The sequence below is a fragment of the Tetrahymena thermophila genome (genome assembly GCF_000189635.1).
Source record: "Tetrahymena thermophila SB210 genomic scaffold scf_8254389, whole genome shotgun sequence".
NCBI classification, from domain to species: Eukaryota; Ciliophora; class Oligohymenophorea; order Hymenostomatida; family Tetrahymenidae; genus Tetrahymena; species Tetrahymena thermophila.
The window spans coordinates 96941-107199 of NW_002476172.1; the positions used below are offsets into that span (position 1 = coordinate 96941).

The 10259-nt window shown below is 21.2% G+C and overlaps 2 protein-coding genes across 2 annotated transcripts; both read left to right on the forward strand. All coding sequences in view use genetic code 6, as the record gives it.

Annotated features, from left to right (window-relative positions):
• Positions 1-1909: 1909 nt before the first annotated feature.
• On the forward strand, positions 1910-5517 carry TTHERM_00994330 (transmembrane protein, putative; the record flags this gene model as incomplete). Its single annotated transcript, XM_001024281.2, has 9 exons — positions 1910-2065; positions 2127-2148; positions 2436-2623; positions 2682-2797; positions 2893-3169; positions 3225-3507; positions 3606-5154; positions 5213-5278; positions 5337-5517. The coding sequence occupies 9 exons, from the start codon at positions 1910-1912 to the stop codon at positions 5515-5517; spliced, it is 2838 nt and encodes a 945-aa protein (XP_001024281.2).
• Positions 5518-6108: 591 nt separating this feature from the next.
• TTHERM_00994340 (transmembrane protein, putative) lies at positions 6109-9743 on the forward strand (the record flags this gene model as incomplete). Its single annotated transcript, XM_001024282.2, has 9 exons — positions 6109-6264; positions 6327-6348; positions 6640-6827; positions 6903-7018; positions 7121-7397; positions 7465-7747; positions 7843-9445; positions 9512-9577; positions 9641-9743. 9 exons carry the CDS (start codon positions 6109-6111, stop codon positions 9741-9743), a joined length of 2814 nt encoding a protein of 937 aa, XP_001024282.2.
• Positions 9744-10259: the final 516 nt, after the last annotated feature.

A 10259-nucleotide genomic window follows, 5' to 3' on the forward strand; every position in this document is an offset into this window, starting at 1 on the left:
CTTCAAAATAAATATTCTATGGTTTCATTTATTTTTATTATTTCAAAAATGTTGAATAGCAATTTATAAAAATTAATTATAAATAAATTTATTAAAAAAAATAAATCTACTTTTATTTCAAATTAATTTAGATAAAATAAACAGTAAATTTTTATAATTATCAAATATTAATTTATAAATTTGCTTTTAGGAAGAAAATATATTATAAAAAACTTAGTGAAACATTTGTTTTAAAATATTAATATTAATATTGAAAATGTATCCTAAAATATATAATAAGAATTAGAGTTTGGTATATTTATGTTGAAAAAAATGTTGTAATCAAAGTACTTAATTTTGAATATAATTATTTTTATTTAGTAGATTTTTCTGTTTTAGTCAATTAACTAATGAGGGGAGTATTTTATATATATTAAAATCTCATTTATTGCTATTCTTGAATAATTATTTCTCTAGTCGAAAATAAATATTGGTTAGAATAGTAAATATTAATTTATAAATTAAAATAATAAATAAAGGTATCGAAATAGGTTTGTTTTGAACCTAAACAGACAAACAAAAAAAATTAAAAATGTTTAATCAAAGATTTAATTTACAAAGATTTTCAAAATTTAATCTTTTTTTTTTCATCTAAAAATTTATCTAAATTTCTTTTAATTAAATATTAATTAGTATAGATGGCCTATCCAAGATTAAAAAGGCATTCAACTCTAATTAAAAGTAACATTTTTTAAACTATTGTAAATGTTTGATAATGTGAAAATCTTTGGGTAGGGATATAAGGGTTACTGAGGATTAGGTTTACCATGGATAGTTATTTTTGGTTATAGTGGTATTGTGTATCTGTCGAGAAAAGTAAGGGTCTCTTGGTGATAACAGATATTGGACTAGGTCATAATCTCTGATATTTAAAAGAAATATTTTTAAGTAGGTTATCTTATTGATAAATCCAGTTTATTATCTTAGATTTTCTCAGATTAATTTTAAACTTTGATTCATATCAATTATTTTTATTTGATTTTGGTTAAATAAACTCAAAAAAGATGCTGTTTCTATACAAATTTTGAGTTTATATAACTAAATGAAATAAAATAAATGTTTATAATGAAAGTCTTTTTCTTTGCTTTAAACTAAATTAATTTCACTTAATTAATTTAAATTTTTTTATTCATATTTTTTAATTAGATATGTTTGTGCTTCTAAATAAATAAGATATAAATGATATGTTTATGATCAAAATAAAGAAATAAATTTATTTTATTTATTAATTTGTAACATTTTTATTAAATATTATTATAATTTTAAACAAATTTATTGTATTTTATTTTCAAATAAACAGAAAATGATTAATTAAAATAGAAACTATATTTAGTTCAATAATTATTGATCATCATTACTAGAAAAATTTATAAATTTAAATTTAAAAATTTTTCTAATTCGTTCTGATATATTTTGATAAAAAATATCTTAACTTTCGTAAACCTTTTGTTTGCATGTATTAATTTACTAATAACTTGAAAAGATAAATATATTTTTAGATATTAAATTTATTAATTAAAATTATATTATCTTTTGTTTAAAAATTAATGTAAGTTTTGTATTGCTTTTTTGATTTTTCCATAATGAATTTTTACTATTTTTTTTGATAAAATTACACTTTTCAAGTACTCAAATAATTTAATTAATTAACAAAGAATATTAGCCATTGATATTTTTGTAAATTCAAGCAAACAATTAATTAAAATTGAAGTAAAAATTATATTTTTGCACGTTTGTTTTTATCTCCTATTTTTTTGCTTGATTTAATATATTTTTTGAGCAGAAAAAAATGATGAAATAAAAGCTTAAGTTTTTCATTTATAAATGATTAATTAACAATATTAATCATTAAAATTAAAAAAAAAAGTAAATGACTAACTTCATCGTAAAAAGTTTTGCAAAATTTGACATATTTGGTTCTGAAGTAGGACTAAACTATTAAAAAGATAACATATTCAAAACAACATTTGGAGGATTCATGAGTTTAGGTTTTTTTGTATTCTTAGGGATCTTCTTTTGGAACAGCGTAAATAAAATAAATTTTGTTTAAAACAAGGAAAAACTATTTTTATTTTAATATAATTTAGATTTTCTCATTTCTAAACAAAGGTAAAAATTTATGCTTATTACAATTATCGTTGAAATGTTTCGGATATATCATTTGAAAAATGAAAGACTAAATAAAATCAGAGAAAACAAATAAAGATAAAAAGAAATTTTATTATAAAAGTGAGTTTCATACAAAGATATTTTGTTCAATAAAATATTGATTTGGTTGAACCAAAAATTAATTAATTTTAAAGGTTACTAAAATTTAAAAAATTAATGCATGACATTAAACAATCAATTTACTAGTAAATTTTCAATTTTTTAATGAAATTTAATTATTTGATTAGAAAATGTTCTTGCTATCACAAATAAACAGTTCTACTTGGATCCTCCTGTTGTAACACTAAATGCTAAGAATTTTATGTTTGCTGTTTAAATAAGTTAAGATAATTTTTTATAAAATCCCTACCTAAATGTCACATTCGAGACAAGAGATTATGTAACTTTGTAAAATGGGACAAAAATTAGAAATCTTGTAACAATTTATGGAATTATTACAAAACAACTTATTATTTAAAAATAAATTAATTTAGTATCCTACGTAACTAGAACCATGTACTCCAGAGCACTGGTCTCAACTGCCTTAATATGGTGTCAATTGGACAGACTCCTTTTACAGATTTAACTTTAAATAATTTCTTTGCCCAACGTAATTATTTATTTTTTAGAAGAAGTTTTTGAAAAAAAACAATAAATAAATAAACACAAATAAATTTATGAGTAACTTAAAAATTAATTAAATAGAAAAGACTATCAGTTTTTGTTGGGAGGATCTTATAATTCAGAGCATTTTTATCATTGGAAATTCTCTATTACAAAATGCTCTAATAATACCCTGCCAACAGCTCTTTGGAGACCTGTTTGTTAGAGCGATGAATAAATATAGACGTATTTTAACAAAACTCAAAATATCAGATTCAACATTTACACAAGTAATTTTGTTATAAATGCACTCGATAGTAAGAATTATGTGAGTAATTACATTGAAGATTCTATTTTTTTTTAGATACAAAATAAGAATGTAATTTATTTATTTATGAGGAATTGTTATATTAAAAAGTATTTTTTCAAAATAGTCATACATAACTTCTGATATTTACTTTAGTGAAAACCTTATCCAAACTGATCAAAGTCTGCTTCCTTTTCCTAGCCTAACAAACGAAACAATTATATCTTTTCAGAATGGTAACTATAGACCATAATATGTCTTTGGGTAGATTGGAAATTCATATGCCGATTTCTTTATCAGAAAAGATCCTTTTGTTTATCGAACAAACAGGGCATTTCAAAAAATTAGTTAGATTATCTCTTACATTGGAGGGTTCGCTCAAATATTTATTTTAGTAACAGCGATTTTAGGTAAAAATTAGTAGAAATAAAGAAAATATTTGATATTTTTATATTTTATTTGATATTTTTTACAGAAAAATAATTTCAATTATTATTATTTTTAATAGTAAATTATTATAATGAATACATATACGCAATATCATTGGCTAATAGAATTTATGACTTTTAATTCTAGAGCAAAAAAACAAACAAAGAAAGTTAACAAATTTCATTTGATAACACAAAAATAAATGGAAAGCGTAATTAATACAGTATAGAGAAAGGCAGATCTCATAGAAATGAATAAGAGATGAAATCAAATAACAATAAATAAACAGTATTAACAGAAATAATAGATTTAGAAAACTAAGACAAAATAAAGGAAAGTCAGTAGGAAATAGATATGAATCTAACTAATAAAAAGCAAATAAATAGAGAAGATGGTGGACTATTACCATTAGATGAGTTAAAAGCAATCATACTCTAAAGAAAACTGCAAATTGAATAGTAATAGTTCAATTATCAATAACCAAAAAAATCTTGCTATAATCAAAAATAGCAATTAATTAAAACTGAAGAATAGACTGAAGTAGTAGTAGAAGAAGAGATATCTATAAATTAAATATAGATTATTGGTTAGGATAAAGCTGTCTAAACTAACTAAAAAAATGAAGAAATATAATAATAGCAATTAGAAAATTAACCCCCATATAATAAACTTACTCCTGCAAATTAAATTGAATGTAAAATTGTTAATGATGATAGTATAATCCCTGAAACTCCTTTAGAAATATAGAAAAAAAATATATTTTAGTCAGAACCCACTTTAAAAAATGAAAACTAAATATTAAGCACAGAAAGTAATCAGATAATTAAAGATCAAAAATAAGAATTAAAAGATTATCACTAACAACAGCAATCAAGCTAAATAGATAGGTAGGTTGAAAGCAATTAGCACTTTAACTAAGATGCGATTTCTTCGGAGAATATACAGATTACTTATAATTAAGTATTTAGTAAGATGAATACGCTTTAAAATAAGCTAGATACTCCAAAATCTAAATTTGTTTCTTAAAACAATATTCTTTTACATGGACTTGGATATAAAAATTAAAAATAATTCCTTTCAAAAGAATTTGAATTCTTAGTCAAAAAACAAGCTACTCTCTAAATGACTTTTAAATACTTCCTATATAAAATGACTTGTCATAAATTCTTTAAGACTGAATAAGTTTTACTTTTAGATAAGGCTAATGAAAAAATGAAATAAGATTTAGATATCTTTACAATCATGAATAAAATAAAGGAGATTGAAAAATTTAAAAAACTATTTTTGGATAAAAACTAAGAAATTCTTTTCAATTTCTTCCCAAAGCCAGTAATTTCTATTGAAAAAGAAGAATAAAATCTTACAAGAGCAGAAATAGAAGAAAAACTAAAAGAAAATATTAAAAGAGACTCTTTATTAAAATTAAACTAACAAAAATCACTTAAGGTTAATTAACAGCAATAAAAAAAGCTAAATATAAGCATAAAAGTAGCTTCTTTAGTGCAAAAAGCTGCACAGAAATTTAAAAAACCTCTCATATCTAAAATGGAAAAATACAACACACTAAACACCTATAACATGCTTTATAACGCTTATGAAAAGCTTATAGAAGAAGGATAAAACAGCAAGTAATATTTATTTATTAACTACTATTATGAAATATAATTTAATAATTTTTAATTGAAGGTTCAATAGAAAGCTAATAGAACTACTTGGTGATGAACTGTCTAAAATATTTGAGATCTCTACAATGTAAGATTTAATTTTCTTTAAAAACATTAAATATTTATAGTTATCACTTATTTAAAAGGTTAGCAAACAAAAGCAAAGTAAACTAAAAGTAGAATTTAACTTTAAAAATGTGCTAAGACGACAAACTTTAACAGTAAGAATAAGCAGATTTAAATAGTAAAAGGTTTATATTTACAGATTAAATAGGATCTCTCCCTTCAACAGAAAGAAAGCTTGGATTCTTCTCAAATTATTAATGAGAAAAATATTAAAAATAATTTCAATAAATAATTAATTAATTAGCTAAATAAATAAATTATAAAAGCTTAAATTAAAAAAAATTGTTCAAATTGTTTGTTCCAACCCAAGTATTTAGCTCAAATATATTAATTAATTTTGACATTTAAAAAAGAAAATTTGTTAAGAAGAATAAAAATCAAATAAATACTGTATATTTTCTATAAAAAAATTTAAAAGTTTTGTAAATATGCTCTTAATATTTTTTTATTAAAAGTCTTACTAATATTTTGGGTAATATCTATTAAGAATTACACATTAAGAATGTTTTAAGGTAAATAAAAATCAAAAATAAATTTTTTTCGTAGATATTTTTATATAACCAAGCATATTACTAATTAAATTATGAAAGTTATTTTTGTGCTGATTAAATATTATTGAATTTAAATATAAATTTCATATTTTTGACTGTAATTTAAATATATTGATAGATTTGATGATTTTTAAATTTGAATTATAATATTTGCTTTAAAAAATCAGCTTGCTTGCTTTTTTGAATATTTATTTTAAATCAATTAGATTAAAAAATCATAAAATTTTGAAATTAAAAGTAAATGACTAATTTTGTTACAAAATCTTTTGCAAAATTTGACATATTTGGTTCTGAAGTAGGTCTAAACTATCAAAAGGACAGCATTTTTAAAACGACCTTTGGTGGGTTCATGAGTTTAAGTTTTTTTGCGTTTTTAGGGATCTTCTTTTGGAGTAGTGTAAATTAATGAATTATGCTAATAAATAAGATATAAATAAATATATTATTTTAAAAACATAGATTTTCTCATTTCTAAACAGAGGTGAATATTAAAATTCCTTTTTTTATATTACAGATATATGATTCAAACAAAAAGTTATTATAATAAGTTGATTAAAATGGTCTTTAATTAAATATTCAAAATTAAAAATATGATACCAAATTAATACATACAAATTAAAATATTTACTTTGTTAAATTAACTTAAATTTATTAATTTTAATGGTTAAAAATAAATTATAATTTCTGGTATAAAATGAAAAAATAAATTTATGTGTTAATTTTTCAAGACTTTAGTTCTTTAATTAATTAATTATTTATTCTTATTATTTAGAAAATGTTATTGCTACTACTAACAAATAGTTCTATACAGATCCACCTGTTGTTACTCTCAACGCTAAAAATTTTATGTTTGCTGTTTAAATAGGCCAAAAGAATTTCTTGGAAAATCCTTATCTTAATATTTCTTTTGAAACTAGAAATTACATCACATTAAAAAATGGAACTAAAATTAGAAATTTAGTAAATAACTAACTAATTATTTATTTTTTAAATATTTTTTTGAACAACATATCTTACACGAAATATTAATATAAGTACCCAACTTAACTAGAACCTTGTACTCCAGAACATTGGTCTCAGCTACCTCAATATGAAGTTAATTGGACAGAATAATTCTATAGATTTAACTTCTAATAATTTCTTTGCCCTACGTAATTAATTTTATTCAAAAAATTTTACCAATATAATAAATAAATAGCTTCAATTCTGTAAATACAAAATAATTTCTGTGTAACTTTAAATTAATTAATTAGAAAAGACTATCAATTTTAGTTGGGAGGATCATATAATTCAGAAAATTTCTACCATTGGAAATTTTCCATCGTTAAGTGTTCTAACAATACTCTACCAACTGCTCTTTGGAAACCGGTTTGTAAGAGTGATGAAGAAGTAGAATAATATTTTAATAAAACTCAAAACATTAGGTTTAACATTTACACAAGTAATTATGTTATAAATGCTCTGGAAAGTAAAAATTATGTGAATAATTTTATAGAGGATTCTATGTTCTTCTAAATACAAAAAAAAAATGTAATTAATATTTGTTTTAAATGATTTAAATAATATTTAGAGAAGATATTTAAATAATAAATAACAGTCATATATCACATCTGATATTTACTTAAGTGAAAATATTATATAAACTGATTAAAGCCTTCTTCCTTTTCCTAGTATTACCAATCAAACAATCATAACTTTTGAATCTGGGAACTATAGACCATAATATATTTTTGGATAAATAGGAGATGTATACGCAGATTTCTTTATCAGAAAAGATGCTTTTGTATATAGTAAAAACAGAGCATTTTAAAAGATTAGTTAAATTATTTCTTACATTGGAGGTTTTGCTTAAATTTTTATTTTAGTAACTTCTATTTTAGGTAAGAAAATTTTACTTACAAATTTAAGTTAAAATTAATTAAGAAAATTTATTGTTTTTGTTTTTATCATTCATTTCATAAATTTATTTAAATAGTAAATTATTACAATGAATATGTCTATGCGATTTCTCTAGCTAATAAGATTTACGACTTTTAATTTTCGAAGAAAAAAATAAATAAAAGTAAATAAACTTAAAAAATAATATCATAAAATGTAAACGATACAAAAAGAGATGATGATGGATCAGGTAAATAGTGTAAAGTCGATGGATAATTTTAAATTAACTTTTAAGATATCAAAACTGAAAACAAGCAACCTTCTTTAACAGAATAGTTGGATTTAGAAAATTAAGAGACGATAAGGGGGTGCTAGGAGTAGTTTGTAGATATTTATTTTAAAAAAGAAAAATCTTAAAAAGTCACACTACGAGAAGATGATGGATTATTACCTCTAGATTAACTAAAAGAAATTATATTCTTAAGAAAATAGTAGATGGAAAAGTAGTAGCAAAATTAATTGTTTTAAAAATAATCTACTTTAAATCAGAAAAATTAACTAATTAAAACTGAAGAATAGATTGAGCTAGAGGAAGAAGAAGAAGATGAAGTAGAAAATTTTAATTAGGTTTAGAGTAATCTTAACCGTAAAAAATAGAATTCGAATTAATAACAAATCTAAAAGATGAAGGAAACTTCAGACAATATATAAAATATGCTTGGATATGATCAGCAAGGTTCTGCACATAAAATTGAATAGAAAATTATTATGAATGAAAGCATTTATCCTGATAATCCTTTAGATAATTAGGCCAAAACTTCATAAGATAATAATGACTTAAAAAAAGATATTAAAGTAATTGAGACTGAAAATATAAACGAAGGTATTTAAGAAAAGGAATAGGAATTTAAAGAAATATATTAAAGGTAACAATCAAATTTAATGGCAAGATAAGTTGAAAGTATTTAAAATTTGAACCAGAATGATGCTGCAACATCTGAAAATGCACAAATGATTTCAAATTAAACTTTTAATAAGATAAATACACCTTCCAATAATTTAGCAAAAGAAACACCAAAATCGAAATATCATTCTTAAAATAACCTTCTTTTACATGGCCTTGGGTATAAAAACTAAAAGTAATTCCTTTCAAGGGAATTCGAATTTTTGCTAAAAAAGCAAGTAACTCTCTCAATGACTTTTAAATACTTTTTGTATAAACTGACTTGCCATAAGTTTTTTAAGACAGAACAAGTTTTACTTTTAGATAAAGCTAATAAACAAATGAAACAAGACCTAGATATTTTGAATATAATGAATAGGTTGAAGGAAATTGAGAAATTTAAAAAGTTATTTTTAGACAAAAACCAAGAAATTCTTTTTAATTTCTTCCCAAAACCAGTAATTTCTGTTGAAAATGACGAACATAATCTCACAAGAGCAGAAATAGAAGAATAAGTTAAAAAAAATATCAAAAGAGACTCATAATCAAATATTAACCTTATGAAATCCCTTAAAATAAATGAAAAATAATAAAAAAAGCTTAAAATTAACATAAAATTAGCATCTGTGATATAAAAAGCAGCTATGAAATTTAAAAAACCATTGATTTCGAAAGTAAATTAGTAAAATTCAATAAGCACATACAATATCCTTTACGATGCATATGAGAAACTTATTGTTGAAGGATAAAATAGTCAGTAAAATATTCTATTTGTAAATCTAAAAAAAATTAATTTGCTAAAATCAATAAAAAATAAAAATAGGTTTAACAAAAAATTGATAAATTTACTTGGAGATGAATTATCAAATATATTTGAAATATCCACTTTGTAAAATTTTATTTTTACAAAATAAATTTACTTTTTATAATTATTTTTTAATAAATAAAATAGGTTAGCTAATAAAGCCAAAATTATTTAGAAGTAAAATTTATCTCAAATCATGTTACAAGATAAAGAAAAGTAGTTAGAATTTGTTGATTTAGAAAGTAAATGAAACATTTTATCAGAGCAAATAATTTAACTACCCTCAACAGAAAGAAAGTTGGGTATATATTGAAATCTCAAAATATTATATATTAAATAAAGTTAAACCAAATAACTAATTCATAAATCTGAATATTTTTAGTAAAATAGTTTATCAGTTAGCTATTTTATTGATTTTCTAGAAAAAAACATTTAAAAAACTGAGCTTTTATTAATTTTTTACATTATGTCTATTTTTTAGTAGAAATATGATAAGAATTATATTAATAAACAAAAGTGTACTTTAAGTAAGATGTTTAAAAAATTATTAATTCATGTTAGTAAGTATTAAAAATTATTTTTATTTTATTTATTTCAATATTAAATTCTCATTATTTTTGAATATTGTGCAAGCTGAAGATATATTTTAATAATATTTATAATCATTAATTAAATAAAAATATACCCTATTTAATATACAAACAAACTCATCTAAAATTGATTTACATTTTTTACTTATTTTTGATTTCTAACAAAATAAAATTTA